Source organism: Heptranchias perlo, chromosome 19 (genome assembly GCF_035084215.1).
Source record: "Heptranchias perlo isolate sHepPer1 chromosome 19, sHepPer1.hap1, whole genome shotgun sequence".
NCBI lineage: Eukaryota > Metazoa > Chordata > Chondrichthyes > Hexanchiformes > Hexanchidae > Heptranchias > Heptranchias perlo.
Genome location: NC_090343.1, coordinates 28,690,651 through 28,707,187, shown reverse-complemented (window position 1 = coordinate 28,707,187; position 16,537 = coordinate 28,690,651). Strand labels below are relative to the sequence as shown.

Sequence of the window (16,537 nt, the reverse complement as noted above, 5' to 3'; positions counted from 1 at the left end):
GTTAAGTTGCTTTGTGTAAAAATACAAAAATAATGAACATGCTAAACTCCCCCACATCATCTTACCTGAGTTAAGCAAAATACCTCCAAACTACCCTCCTTCACTCTCCTGCATGTGGTTAGAGCCTCCCCTCTCAGCTTTCTGTTTAAAAAAGCTTCGCTGACTTCCTGTGTTTGTGTTTCTGTCTTTATCATCCTTTGTTCACAGTGAGAAGATGTGGAGATGCCGGTGATGGACTGGGGTTGACAATTGTAAACAATTTTACAACACCAAGTTATAGTCCAGCAATTTTATTTGAAATTCACAAGCTTTCGGAGGCTTCCTCCTTCCTCAGGTGAATGTGGAAATGAAATCCTCGAACCCTTCGCATTTATAAATCACAGAACAATGCTTGGTGATTACAGACAGTGTTTTCAACTGCCCGTTGCCAAGGCAATCAGTGTGCAGACAGACAGGTGTTACCTACAGATCCCCCGAATATACAAACCACCAAAAAAAAGAGAGAGAGGCAGAAACATCAAAAAGACAGCAAATGACCCGTTGTATTAAAAACAGATAACATTTGTTCGCTGGTGGGGTAACGTGTAGCGTGACATGAACCCAACAATCGCCAAACAGGAGGGTTCCCTCCCAGTCGGGGAACACTTCAGCAGTCAGGGACATTTAGCCACCGACCTTCGGGTAAGCATACTCCAAGGCGGCCTTCGAGACACACGACAACGCAAAATCGTCGAGCAGAAATTGATAGCCAAGTTCCGCACCCATGAGGACGGCCTCAACCGGGATCTTGGGTTCATGTCACGCTACACGTTACCCCACCAGCGAACAAATGTTAGTCAGGGTAGTCAGGGTTTAAGTTCCTGGTGATTGGATATAAACAGGAACTATTGATAAAACTTAGATGCCGCCAAAAAGGCTCAGGAATTAATTTGGAAAAATAACAGAGGTACCACAGCCAAAAAACTAATTGCTTTATGGAGACAGTACTGTAAAAAAAAAATATGGATAGAATTAAGTGACTAGACAAATGTTTAAAAGACAGAGACCCGAAAAAGAAAGGTTCTGTTGTTTAAGTGTACTGTCCCTTTAAAAAGCCTGTCTTGATCAGTGTTTTTTTTGTCGGTGTTGTGGGCCACGCCCCCTTCTTACTGTGTCTTGCGTGTTTTCTTCCTTTGTGTAATGTATCTGTCTTGTCGTGTGTTTAATTCTGATACTGCTGAATTAAAATTGGAGTTATTGAGGTTAAGTGACCTATTAAATTCTGGTTCTTATAAAGTGTGGGCATGTTAAATTCCAGACATGGGATCTTCAAAAAATTGGCATTTTGAATGTTTATTTTGTGATTGGCTGTGGTTTAAAAAGAGGTTAAAAATTAACAGGATAGATTAAAAAACTATCTGGTATCACTGTGATAGGAAAAGTCGGAAAGCTGGAACAGCTCGGAGCATTGATTATAATCACATCCACTAAAAGTATGTGAAAAAATAGTGTGCAAAAATATAGTATAAAGCAATCCACAAATGTGAGAAGTAAAAAAATCAGTCAAACCTGTGTGAAGAGAAATTTTGAAGGTGGGAACTTAATCTCAAAAGGGAGAAGGATCAAGTTACTCCTACCACAAGAGCAAGTTAATATTAACCCCTTCCATCCCAAGAAGCCAGACTGTCATGCCAAGACCAGTTCAAACAGATAGAAATGACCCAGTCGGTTGAGAACTGTCTGAGGCTTGCCCAGAACACAGGTGAACATGAGGTAACAATTGGTATAGGTTATATTAGTAAAATTGTCCCAATCACTCGGAAATGCCAAAGGCTACAATTGACTGAGATATAAGTTTTCACGCTACAGTGAAAAATTGATATGATTTGTTTTACATTCCTTTCTTATGAAAAGGAAGCATAGGTTAGACAATTGGAAGTCCATTACTTGAGCTATGTACTGACACAGGGTACTAAACACCTATCAGTTTTACCCTGCCACAGTATGATAAGGAAGTTTTGACAAGTTCTGGGGCTATTCAATTTTATTTGAAATTAATAGTAGAATACAAGATCTGACCAAAGAGGGGAGACCTTCCCTGACAAATTATATAACTCGCATTGAGACTGCTAAGAAAACTCAACAATTAGATCAACACCTCCTAACTCAAGTGTTAAAACAAAGAGCCACATGGAATGGAGGTGGACATCGTAAAAAGAGATAGGCAAATATGGAGACGTAAAGATCTGTGATAAGTGATATAGCAACTGCCTTTACCTCAGTTGTTAACACCATTGATTTGACAACATTAGATCAAAAGGTCAGAGATTTAGGGTCTCACATTAAAGATATATTAAAAGATAAATGAAAATACAGATAAGGAATTGTCTGAGGATCAAATGCTGACCATATATTTGCAAAGGATAGCTACAGTGCTAGAAACACATGCCCAAACCATTAATAAATTAATAAAAGAGGAATATAACGTATCTTAGCAGGCGGCTGCTAATGATATCTGCTTAATGTGGTTACATCTTGAAAACACAGAGATTAGGACTTGGAGTTAGAAATTCCAGTCTGCAGCCCTGCGTACATCTGTATGTGGGAGAGACAGTGTTTATTTCAGACAGGCTGCGTGCTTCAGAGAGAGAGCAAGAGTGGAACTAGGCAATTTCTCTCTCCTGTTTTGTTTTCTAAATTTGTTTCGGGTATAGGGATTATTCCTTTGGATAAATAAATAATAAATGAAGATTTGACAAATTAATCACTTGGGCTCTCAAGAAGAGCCGCAATGGATTTTCTGTGTTTCTTTTAAAACAGGTGACCCTGGTTTTTTTGGGACCACGTGAGTGTTGATGGTGCAGGATTACCAAGAGTAGTTACAAAGTTACGGTGCAACCTTTGCTGGAGGAATTTGGTGCAGGAAACGATCCAGTGGTGTTAAAGATTTAAGACTTTAGCTGCAGACATCAGCGGATACCAAATGTCACAGCGTGGTGATATCAACCTGATTCTCTTCTTTTGAAAACATTTTGATTTGTTTTGTTTTAGCCTATTTGTTGTCTTCCGAGACAGAATGCTCGAGGTGGGGAGATATGGGAATTTCTCTAAAGTCATTGAATTGGGCATGATAAAAAAATCAATCTGGCATAAATATACAATCTAGTGGAAGTCAGGAAAGTGTAGTTGAGAATAGTAAATTGATAGCTTTCTCGTGGAGATATTTGTGTCCTTGCCTATAATGAATAATGAGAAAACTACACTCAATAGCCTGGCCACTACCCTGACATCGGGACCATGCAGGGGGAGATAAGCACTCTAGACACCCCTGATCTTTTTGATAAGATAACCTGAAAACCTAAGAATGGCTACAGTGGACATAAAAGATACAAATGTATGTTGCCATCATCTCAAATGGAGATCAGGATGAAGAACATGATTACAAAGGCCTGTGGCCTGGTGAGCTATTGCAACCACTCTTTAAACAAACCAGTTGCTTTTACAGGACTGAATCCTACAGGACATATGATGTGTGCCATGGAAAATGTTCGGAAATACCATGAGGAAGAAGAGACTGGCCAGCAGAAAGTTAATATCCAAGAACACTAAGCTCATTCCTATGAGATGCTGCTAGTATGCGGAGATACATGAAGAAGATACATTGAAGAATGAGTCTCAGACAGGCTCAGTTACTTGACAACAGCACAACAGGAAAATGGTTAATGTGGTCCAGGCGAGTGAGAAATCCTTTTAAACAAGGCACTGACACATGGTCCATAGAGAAACCAACTAATTAATGAAACAGTCAGGAAACACTGGTATCAATCAAAAGGACTGAAATTAAAGTAAAGAGGGACACAGTAATTTGGATTTCCAAAATTCAGGGTTAGGTTCCCATCAGTTAACAATAAAATTGGGAGAAACAATATTTAGAAGATATCCGCACGATGGATACAAAATTATAAGATTATGAGGGGCCCAGATAAAGTAGACAGGAAGTACCTGTTTCCCCTAGCAGAGGGTTCAAGAACTAGAGGACGTAGATTTCAGCTGATTGGCTGGAACAAAATTAAAGGGATGTGTTACTAGACATGCTGTCACTGTGTGTCCACATAGTGTTGGACACAGCCTAGAAGCACAGTGTGGGTTTAATAATACCGGTACCAATCGGGATATTAACTGTACCATGGAGGCCCTAGAGGCGGATCTAAAACCCACTTAAGTGGCATATGCCGGAGAGGGCAAATATTGTGTTACAACTAATTTGAAAACGTTTAAATATGCCAATCTAACTTGTGATATTTTAAGTCCAGAATTCTACTCCATTTCTGAAGTCCTGGTTCGGATTGGACCCGAGGAACTGGTAGAGATACACCGGCATAACCTCACCACCTTACAAGTTTCTGAGAATGTCAGAAAGGACTTAAAAGCATATCAGGACACATTTGGGTATCTGACACCCCTGTTGCCTAAATACTTGGAAGCATTACGAATGGAGATACGCCTCTCCCAGAAGGTTTATTATAACCTACAACAGGACAATAACAACATTAAGCATGACATTGACCAAATTAAAGTCACCACCTGGTGAAATGACCTCTGGAATTTGGGACTGAATATACAGATCCATCCTTGGATTAGATTAATTTCATATGTATTAGTCGTAGTGCAGTTTGTTGTAATGTGCTTCTTGATTTTCATTGCATGTAATAAATGTAAGCAGAGGATGAAGGGTTTGGCAAAGATAGTAAAACAGAGCCTGGGTGAGAATGTCCCCATTGTCTCTGTGGTTTCAACTAAGAACACATCTTAATGGTACCGGGAGTAGCACCCGCTGGGGTAAGGTGGATGTAAAAGGGAAGACAATTATAGTTTGATAGGATTATCAGATGCTCTGCCTCTCTTCCACCCGGACTGGTGGCCAACATGAAGGGAACCTGGTTAAGATGAGGTACAGCATCTAACGGGATATTGTAGGGAGAATTTGGATTAAGGGATATAATGGGGAGGGCACCAATTCACAGGTGTAAAATGGTCTGAAAGGTACCATTCAGTCTAGTTAGGCTGGAAACAAAATATAAAGCACCATAGGATATTTGACTATGTTAGCCTTTTCAAACTAACATGAATAGGTTGAGCTGACCAAGGACATTCGCAGCTTACTTGAGAGATGTTTAGAAGGAGTCTGTTCCTGAGAACAGATAAGATACAAAGGCGTATTGATGAAACATGTCTGTGTTCTATTGGGACTTCTCTAGTTCAAGGGCTAGTCATATTCATTGTTATAATTCTTATAGTTTATTGCTTACTTAAATGTTGCTGCGCTGCAGAACTAGTGAGCACCGTAATAATTGGTTATCATGAAATGATAAAAGGGGGGAATGAGAATCCCTACGTGGTCAGTTTTCGGTAAAATATTAAGATGCCTACGTGGCAAAGAAGCAGAATGCAAAATGGTTAGAAAGGGTTAATTAGTTAGTAACTGAGATTGGTACAGGTGGCCTGGCCTCCTGCTGGGCCATATGTTTGCGTAGTCAGCAGGTTTGCATGGTCTTATCAATGTAGAGTCTTTGATGTGATTCAAGGACTGGTCTGAATGTCTCCATGTTTATGGCAGATCAATATAGGTAACGAGCTTAGCCAAAGTTGAAAGACATTCCAGGTTGGGAGATAAGGAACAGAAGGGACAGGGAAGAACATTCCAAGTTGGAAGGTGAGGAAGTATCCCCTTTGATGTCTAACAGCAACATGATCAGCACATGGACGATCTATGATTGGCCGGAAATAATGTAACCTCGCATGGCAACCTATGCCCAGCTTATGATTGGTGTTGACCCTCGTTAAGTATGTTCCAACCCTATTGCTTTGTATAAAAACGTGTGGATTTCTGTATGTTTTTGTTCTTGCTCTGCCAGCATAGAGGGACTCTATCAGGAGTCCAAATCAATGCTGCAGACTAAGAACCCTGCTATTAAAGGTGTGCTGAACTTTAAAATGTATTCGACTTCAGTTTTTACTGAACCAGACTGAGGGGAAAGAATCCGGATCGTCACAATGAGTGTGAATTGTTTGTCAGTTACTGAGACAGGCTAATGAATTGGTCACCATTTACTGTCTTTGCAGAAACGACGTCAGAGCTTATTAGCATTTTAACTACCTTTTATCTCTGTGTCTTTTTTAAAACAAATCTTGTGTGAATACACTTTAAAAACTCAACATTTAAATGTCACTTTTTCCCCCCAAAATTCTTTTGGTGTAAAAAAGACATTCTGAAACATGACAATGACATAATTCAGGTAGACACTACATTGCAGTATTGAGGGACTGAGGCATTGTCTGATCTGTCTATCAGATGAGATGTTATATCACCCCTTCTGCCTGTTAGGGTGGGCATAAAAGATCTTGGGGGTGATTTTAAACCCCAAGGACGGGTGGTTTGGAGGCAGGTGGCAGTTGAAAATAGTTGTTTTTTTGGGTCGCAACCGCAAAATTTTCGGACTTTGCACTCCCAGTGGGAAGCCCATACTTTTACACGCCGATGTTAAACCCGGAAATAAAGCTGGGTTGTGGTCACAACCCAAAAAACAACTATTTTCAACTCCCACCTGCCCCAACCCACCTGTTCTTGGGTTTTAAAATCACCCCCTTTATGTTTGTTTTTAAAGTGCAGAAAGTTCATCTATCGTCATGGCCAACATTCCTCCCTCAGCCAACACTACCAACCCTTTCCATTTATTTTATTGTTTGTGGGACCTTGCTGTGTGTAAATTGACTGTCATGTTTTCCTACAAAACAACAGTGCCTACACTTCAAAAGTAATTCATTGGTGAAGTGCTTTAGAACATCATATAACCAGAGGACACGGCCTGCTATTGAAGGGGGTAAATTCAAACTAATCTGCGGAAATGATATCTCAGTGAGCGAGTGTCATATGTGGAACAGACTCCCTGGGGAGATGGCGGAAGCAGTTCGTATTGATTCATTCAAATGAATATTTGATAGTTTTCTCTTGGAAAATAACATTTTGAGATACAGTATATGAGTAATCTGAGACACGACGTGGTAAATGTTACATGCTTGGGAGGAAAAAGATGACTTTGGACCTTTGGTTCCGAAAGCTCTCCACCATTGGAGTTTTTCTCCTATCATTTCTGGGTCTGTTGTAGGGTAATTGATAGAGATTGATTGCTATGATTAGTCAACAACTCCATTATGATTGTATCATGCAACTACCAGGATTGTAGAAGGTGAACTGGATAGACAGTGGTTTTTTTCTCGTTTAGCAATTCCTGTATTCCTATCATGAGGAAATGAAAATTCTTCCTTCCTTTCTATCTTTCTTTCTTTCTTTCTCTCTCTCTCTCACTCCTTCCCTGCTTCCCTCACTGAGACTGTAATAAAGGTACCACAGTTTGCCCCAAGTGTCGCCAGGCAGGGGAGAAGAAAAATTAGCCGACTCAATATTTTGTTTTGGTGATGATGAAATTGAGCTGGACAGTGATGATCCCCCTCCCCCCAGTGCCATTTAAACATAAGAGAGCCACGTTCAAATGGCGTGTTGACATTCACAGCCCAAGTCACACGTGAAGAATGCCCACTTGAGTGAGGTACAGTATCAGAGGGCTGCTTGGTGCTCTTCAAACTGTATCCCAGAAAGAGTTGACTGCCTTTGTGGAGGAAGGGAGGAATGTAAAGTGTAGGATGGCATTACAGCCTGGATGAAGTTACTTTTTTAATCTACAGAAAGTTGCACAGCAATTTATGCAATAAAAAACTTTGAAAATTAATTGTACAGAAATTTATTTGATTCATTGAGCATCATTCTGTTATTACAAGTCATCTGTTGTGATGTACTTCTTTGTTCATTCTTGTGAAAGCACTACTGTAGCTGACAAGAGGTCCAACTTTGAAATTAAGCCCTAATAAACATTACTTTTTCGGTTCTCAAAGGCTTGTAGTGACGAAACTTGACTCACACTGAATCTTTAACCATTTTAGGTGTAGTAGTGCTGTAGTGTACTGTACCACAGGGTGGTGAGATGGAGGTTTGCACCAACAATTCCTTACGTGTCCAGCACACTCTTTTCGACACACCCTATATTGGAGGTGATGAGCTGGATTTAAATGGATCTTCATAGTAGGGAGGGAAAGAAACCAAGTGAGTTATATCGGGCTTCTCTTGTGCACCTCCCAAGAATCCTTTAATGGACAGAATTAGCGAATGCCTAGGAGTATACTGGCGGGCAATACACTTGGTCTGGGAATAAGCTGTAATATAGAGAAACCTAGCTAAGGGAAGCAAATAAGTGCAAAAATAAATAATCAACTAGGATGATACTGTATAGTTTTACAGAGGCACTTTCTCTTTTACAAACTTACAATATATAAAGCAAGTTTAACATGAAAACCTGTGCTCAAGTGCTTTTAACATAACTCAGCTTTTTAAATTGCTTCTCCATCTATTTCTAAGTTTAAAAAAAAGTTTTTAACAGTTTATTGTATTTATAGCTAAAACAAAAATCGCCATCAATGTCTGTGTGAATTGTGAGGAATGGTTGGTATTTTGAAAGTGATAGGTCCCAGCATTTGGGTAAATTAAAGGATATTTTTGATGTCTGTGTGTTTTAAATGTGTTTATGCAGATAATGAACACAAGGGAAATTTATGCAATTCAAATCTAAATATACTGGTAATGGACTGAATCTCTCTCTTGCTTTTGCAGTTGCTATTATCCTTTGCTATTTGTTTTATTTCTAAACTTGTGTATCTTCATCTAATATTGTATGTTATATTCATGAAAGGAAGTTCAGGCAGAGCTGAAATTGCTAAAATATTTCAACGTGTATAGACTGAAAATGCCTTTTGTAATAAATGTGAGATTCTATGTGAAACTGCATGTTTTATTGCTCACATACTGCTGGTGATTTGATGCTTTTGTTTTCAGGATCATGATGTCACACCACGCTGAGTAAACAAGTGTGTAATTCTCTGCTCGTCTAATCGTAAATTCGTATGAACTGTCGGGCAGCAGATTTCCAATATCGATACTGCCTGATTCTACAGAAATCACTCCAAACTGGTTCTTCTCAATGCAATAACGAGGCTCCACGAGTTTGTATTTGAGTTCATATAGTTCGTGTTGTGCCTCTTCCCCAAGGACCAACCACTTCAACTCCACTGAATTGTGATAAGCCATTGATTCTTTTCGATCAAACAATACAGGCATCTTGGTCCTCAGAACCACTCTGAGTTGAGGTATTTTGTTTGACTTTGCATCACTCATTAAATGATGCTTCACATAAAGTTTGCCAGGTACAAGAACTGATATGAAATTTTTTAACGTATTGAAGAGCTGTCCAAGTCTAGAACAGGTAGTATTCCAATGTAAAAGAAAGAGCGTCACATCTGATATCTTAGTAATGACCTTCAACTCTTCACGTCCATATTTCAGCTCACTGAGATATTCCCTTAGCAACAGAAGCTGAATTTTGACCTGAGTAGTCCCTATTTTCTTCATCCGCAGAAATTTGCATGGATCAATCAGCTGGTAGAGTACATTGGGCTGAAATAGGTTTTGGTCTCCAAATGCCAAGTGCTTTGGTAATACATCTATGTAATAAGAGCATTTTTTCAAAAGTTCCAGTCTGGTTTCATAGTGCTTCAGGATGTCTGTGTTTAAATTGTTTCCAAGAAACTGCAGAACTATATTTTTTCTGTCTACGTATTTCCTCCAGGCATCTCCAAGGATCCCGCATTCATTAATTCGTACAGTCTCTTTCTTCAGTGTGGACTGATCACTGTGCAAAGCCATCATCCTTTTCTTCTACATTACTGAATAGTAAGGCAAAATATCAACAATGTAAGTAACCAAAACATTACAAACATAGTGGAATCCAATCAAGATGATGTTTATTTTAATAAAATATCAGTTCTAATTAGTATTGATTGTCTTCAGTATACAGACCAAGCTTTTGGTCACCTGCCCTAATATCACCTTATGTGACTCAGTGTCAAATTTTGTTTGATAATCGCTTTTGTTTGATAATCCTTGGGACGTTTTACTATATTAAAGGTGCTATATAAATGAAAGTTTGTGTGTGTGTGCGCCTAGCCCTCCAACTTTCTCTCCCCTCCTAAAGATCATAAAGGTTAGTACATCTAAATCATTCTTTCACCTACGATCCTCAATCACAGTGTCTAACTGTCTTTTTAATGACTCGAGTTTTTGCCTCCACTACCCGAACAAGAAAACCGTTTCAAGTATTAATCACTTTGTGTGGAGAAGTGCTTCCTGACTACCTTTTACCAGTTTGTACCCATGTCCTCTTGTCCTGCAGTTATGATTTAACTTGAAACAGTGCTCAGGATTAAACTTCTGTACTCCATTTACTAACTTTTTTTTCCTCTAAGTTCCCCGCTCACTTACATAGAAAATAGGAGCAGGAGTAGGCCATTTGGCCCTTCGAGCCTGCTCCGCCATTCAATATTATTAAGGCTGATCCTCTAGCTCAATACCATGTTCCCGCTCTCTCCCCATACCCCTTGATGCCTTTTGTGTCTAGAAATCTATCTAGCACCCTCGACTTGGCCTCCACAGCATTCTGTGGTAGAGAATTCCACAGGTTCACCACCCTCTGAGCGAAGAAATTTCTCCTCATCTCCATCCTGAATGTCCTACCCCGTATCCTGAGACTGTGACCCCATGTTCTGGACCCCACAGCCAGGGGAAACATCCTCCCTGAATCCAGTCTGTCTAGCCCTGTCAGAATTTTATTTGTTTCAATGAGATCCCCTCTCATTCTTCTAAACTCGAGTGAATATAGGCCGAGTCGACCCAATCTCTCCTCATATGACAGTCCTGCCATCCCAGGAATCAGTCTGGTGAACCTTCGCTGCACTCCCTCCATGGCAAGTATATCCTTTCTTAGGTAAGGAGACCAAAACTGCACACAATATTCCAGGTGTGGTCTCACCAAGGCCTTGTGTAACTGCAGTAAGACATCCTTGCTCCTATACTCAAATCCTCTTGCAATGAAGGTCAACATACCATTTGCCTTCCTAACTGCTTGCTGCACCTGCATGTTTGCTTTCAGTGACTGGTGTACAAGGACACCCAGATCCCTTTGTACATCAACATTTCCCAATCTATCACCATTTAAATAATACTCTGCCTTTCTGTTTTTCCTTCCGAAGTGGATAACTTCACATTTATCCACATTTTGCTGCATCTGCCATGTATTTGCCCACTCACTCAACTTGTCTAAATCGCCTTGAAGCCTCTTTGCATCCTCCTCACAACTCACAATCCCACCTAGTTTTGTGTCATCAGCAAACTTGGAAATATTACATTTGGTTCCCTCATCCAAATCATTGATATATATTGTGAATAGCTGGGGCCCATGCACTGATCCCTGCAGTACCCCATTAGTCACTGCCTACCACCCCGAAAAAGACCCATTTATTCCTACTCTCTGTTTCCTGTCTGTTAACCAATTTTTAATCCATGCCAGTATATTACCACTAATCCCATGTTCTTTAATTTTGCACACTAACCTCTTATGTGGGACTTTATCAAAGGCCTTCTTAAAATCCCAAATAAACCACATCCACTGGTTCTCCCTTATTTATTCTACCAGTTACATCCTCAAAAAACTCCAGTAGGTTCATCAAACATGATTTCCCTTTCATAAATCCATGTTGACTTTGTCTAATCCCGTTGATATTTTCTAAGTGTCCTGTTATCACATCCTGTATAATAGACTCTAGCATTTTCCCTACTACTGATGTTAGGCTAACCAGTCTATAGTTCCCTGTTTTTTCTCTCCCTCCTTTTTTAAATAGTGGGGTTACATTTGCCACCCTCCAATCTGCAGGAACTGTTCCATAATCTGTAGAATTTTGGAAGATGAAAACTAATGCATCCACTATTTCCTTGGCTACCTTTTTTAATATTCTGGGATGCAGATTATCAGGTCCTGGGGATTTATCGGCTTTCAGTCACATTAATTTCTCCAGCACTCTTTTTTTTGCTAATACTAATTTCCTTTAATTCCTTCTTCTCACTAATTCCTTGGTTCCCTAGAATTTCTGGGAAGTTATTTGTGTCCTCTTCCATGAAGACAGAACCAAAGTATTTGTTTAATTGCTCTGCCATTTCCCTGTTCCCCATTATAAATTCTCCTGTTTCTGACTGTAAGTGACCTACATTTGTCTTCACTAATCTTTTTCTTTTTACATACTTGTAGAAGCTTTTACAGTCCACTTTTATGTTCCTTGCAAGTTTACTCTCATACTCTATTTTTCCCCTCTTAATCAATCTCTTGGTCCTTTTTTGCTGAATCCTAAGCTGCTTCCAATCCTCAGGCTTGCTGCTTTTTCTGGCAACTTTATATGACTCCTCTTTGGATCTAATACTCCATTCAAGGCTTAAGAGTCAAAGTTTTTCTTATCTTCCTTCACAGTTCTATCCTGTAACACTGGCCATCAGCTTCTTGGTCGTTCTCTGCACCACTTCAAAGGTTTCTGCACTAACACATTATTCAATGTATAGCCTGATCAGAGCACTATACAGCTTCAGTGGCTTATACTTCACTGGTTTGAGAACATAACTCAGTATTCTGTTTGCTTTGTTACTTGTTGCTTTGCAATTTCTGGACATGGTTGGTGTTGTATCTATTATCATTCCCAGATCTCTTTCAGCCTCTCCCCTAGCTAATCCAACACCATTATGTTCCCTATTTTTCCTTGCATATATCTGTATTGAATTTCAACTGCCATTGTCTGCCTGCCCACTTGGAAATATTGTCCAAGTTCTTCTGTAACTTCTTGGCTGCTTCATTAGTCTCAAATGCCTTCCTAATTTGGTATAATTTGGGGATTTGACCAACTTATATTGGTATTTCTGAATGCAGGTCATTTATTTGGATCAGGAACAATAGGGGTGTCAGCACTGATTCCTGGAAACCCCCATGGCTTGTGCTGAGGCCTGTATTGTTTCTGATCTACATAAATGGAAAGCTGTCTTTATACAGGATACATCACATCCACGTGTGATCCTGTTCTTACCCAATGTTGATATTGTAAGAAAAGCATTATTCAAGCTTTCTATATAATATTGCTAACCTTGTTAGGGAAAAGCAATATATTAGCTTTCCCTGTGAATAAAAGCTTTCTGTTCATCCAAAACAAACCTTTGGGTTACTTTGTGAAGAGAGGGCCTCTGAGTAATGTGCATTTGCTGTCATTCTCATCTCCTGTTCACGAGGTAGGAAAAGGGAGTTGTCTCTAGTTTGAGTAAAGATAAGAGTTTTTGATAACTCGGAGGCAACTAATCATCAGGGAGGCTAATGAGGTCAGGTATTGTGTTATCTGAGCTGTCCTGCGAGTCTTTGTACGCACAGACCCTGAGCAGTTTTGATAAAGGGGTTTCAAATAGTGTGAATAACAAATGTTTAAAGGCTGAGTGATAGCTTGGAGACAGAGAAAGCTATTGATGTTTGCTCAAGGCCCATATAGTGCTAATGTGTTTAAAAACGTATATAAGATGATTACATCTTCGTATTGATTAGAATGTTCTCGGAGCGAGGCTGAACTGCTCAACTAATAGCAAAGACCTTCGAGAGGTGCACCTCGAAGCTTTGTACAGTGATAAACTTTGCAGGTTGTCAGGTTGAATGTTTAATTGTACTCTTGTATTTTAACATCTTTGCTACTTCTTATAACTTCTTAATAAAGCTATTATACTTTGGAACAAAACACCTTGCAGCCTTTTTGATTAAAGACTAAACCTTGAAAATAGATAACTCACAGTTATATATGCCCTTTCCAGCAGGGATCACTGTATGGTGATCAGGAATAGGAATCCTGGCTGATTTTTGCTCTCCCTTACTGAGGAAAATTGTAGTGCTCCATCCTGGCTGAGATGAAGATAATTTTACATTGCCTCTTTCCTGCTGTTCCTGTATAGGGAGAGTGATATACCAATACTGGTCTGCCATATTTCTATGACACGGGTGCAGGTTGTGTTGGACTCCACTACGTAGTACTGAGATATATTTGCTTATTAGAGTACAAATGTGGACACCGGCTCCCCACCTTCTTAACCTGACAATTCAGCACAGACAAGAATCCTATCTGGCTGCTTCCTTTGCCATATGGCTCAGTGCTCACCTTGAGGTACGTTTACCCATTGTGCTATTGAAGAGTTTCTTAACACACTTTTTTATGGAATTACAATGTATTTAAGAGATCTCAATGCTCTTCAAAATCTAGCAATACCATGGTGCCTTGTAATCAATTGATTTACATATAATGGTTGGCTGTAATTAACCTACTATTGTAATATCCTGAAGCAGAGAATGTTTAATGTGCCTTCAAAGTTTCATAAAAGTTATGGAGATTCCATTGATAAATAAACCTGATTTTCATATGATTATCACCTGATTCTAGAGTTGAGGGAAGGACAGAAATTGATTGCCTTTTATGTTGGTATAAATATTATACCTGAGTTTTGAAAAGATATGAGTGACAGTTTGCACTTATTTGAGAATATGGAAATATGTGTGTCTGTGTGTATTTATTTGCATTAGGTGTGTGATCATGTCTGTGTTTGTGTATTGTGTATGTTTGTGTTCCTTAGTAACAGGGGAAGATTTCTCTGGTCAACCTTTAAAAACACTGGGTTGCAATTTATTACAAATGAACAATTCTGTGACTGAAAACATTATGAGCTGGTAAATATCCACCCATTGTGAACCACACAAGCATTTCTTTGTTAAGTTGAATTGTTCTAACAATTTCATTTTACATTAATCGGTTTTATTAAAAAAATTTGTTCTGTTATATTTTATTGTGTTCAACAGAATATAATTGAAATTATAAGTATTACAATACTGAAAACTGCACGGAACTGTCAGTGCACTATGGGTAGGGTAAATGCAGGTGTAACTTAGGCTTTATTTTCTGGAAGTGTGAGACCAGAAAATGTGAGTACAATTGAATTGAAATGCAGAACTGATGCTCTGATCAGTGCGCAACTAGTGTTTGTGAGGTTTCAAAATGGCCAACTGCACTATTTTAGTAAATCTGTCAGCTGGTGGTTCTAAAAGTAGCATGTAGTTGACAGTGATAATGGCCCACAGTTTACCTAGTTCCTCTTTTCCGTTATTTGCCTTTTATTTCCATCATATATATGTTTTTACTTTTGTGCACACATTTTGAAGTCCTGTTCCCACAAGAGGAGAGAGAAGTCAAGGATGAACCCTTAAGGCAGCTTGAAACAAATCAACCCGATGGCTTAGTAGGTAAAGGCATCACCTGATATGGTACTGTTAGGGCAAAATTTGGGCTGTTGGGTTAAAGGCAAAGATGAAGTGACTGTTGTGTGCATGGCTGCGGTCATTGCCCCAAGACCACACTGAAATGCGCTTTGTGTAGATCAGACTAACCCTAATTAAAAGCTTAAACATAACACTTGACTACTAACAAAATGGACTCTACTAAACAAAATGGATTCTGTGACTGTGGGAAAGACAGTTAAAGTGCTGAGTTTGTATATTCCGAAAACTGACTTATAGTCTGGGAATACAAAAGACATTTCACAACGAGCTGATAAAAACTACAGAACCAGACTGAATAGACAAAGACCATACTGTCTTAAGGTGATAACAGTTGTTTTAATATGATTGGAGGTCCGCGGTTGCTGTGTGGGCTTAATTGGCTAATGTGTACACTAATAAAGACTAATGATGTAATAGCTACTGAAAATCTGTATTTCAAAGGTATAAAAAAGCGTGACAACCATTTTGAAGTTGAGAAGAGTAGCTGCGAACGCTGCGGAGCGTCCAGTTCTTCTCCCAAAGTACTTTGTCCAATAAACTGCATGTTGAATCTTTAAGTCTGACTCCGAGTGGTGATTTTCCCACAACAAATTGGCGTAGTCGGCAGGATCTCACTACTGGTGAGTTGATCGGTTGGCCTCGATCAGCGAACTGGAGTAGAGATTATTGAACTGTGGGAGTCAGACTGAGCCAACAGTGCAGTTAAAAACAGGGGGTAAGTTAAGAGAATTTATGGGACTGTTGGGTATAAACAGGAACTGGTTGCTTGTGCTGATCGACTAAGGACAAGGAAGTGCCTCTGTTTGACGCCCTGCCTTAGACTGGTTGTTAAGAGGGGAGATCCCCCACGCGAAGGTCAGGACCATGAAGTGGGCGCAGACACAGGGGCACTTGCGATTGTGAAGCACAAGTAACCAGAACCATCCGGTATCAAACTCTGTAGTGGCGAACAAACGCAGAGATTAGAGCATAAGTTAGAGCATAAGTTAATTTACGATGTGTACTATCTGATCACCTGAACCTGGAGCCGAACTCCATGCGAGGAAGCACATTACCAAACCGGTAATTGTGACCGTGAGTATATAGTTGCAACTGAAAGTAAAATCTGGAGTGGAGTTCGGGCTGGGAGTTAGAAAGTTTCAGAGTGTTGGGAAAGAAAAGAAAGTCCGGTGATTCCGGCATAGACCGGGGATTAAGGCTGGGCGTACGCCAGCAATACC

At 39.7% G+C, this 16,537-nt stretch overlaps 1 protein-coding gene across 1 annotated transcript; it reads right to left on the bottom strand.

Annotated features, from left to right (window-relative positions):
• Nucleotides 1-8,860: 8,860 nt before the first annotated feature.
• LOC137335467 (fibronectin type III domain-containing protein 11-like) lies at nucleotides 8,861-9,793 on the bottom strand. Its single transcript, XM_068000817.1, has one exon. It carries the CDS (start codon nucleotides 9,791-9,793, stop codon nucleotides 8,861-8,863), a length of 933 nt encoding a protein of 310 aa, XP_067856918.1.
• Nucleotides 9,794-16,537: the final 6,744 nt, after the last annotated feature.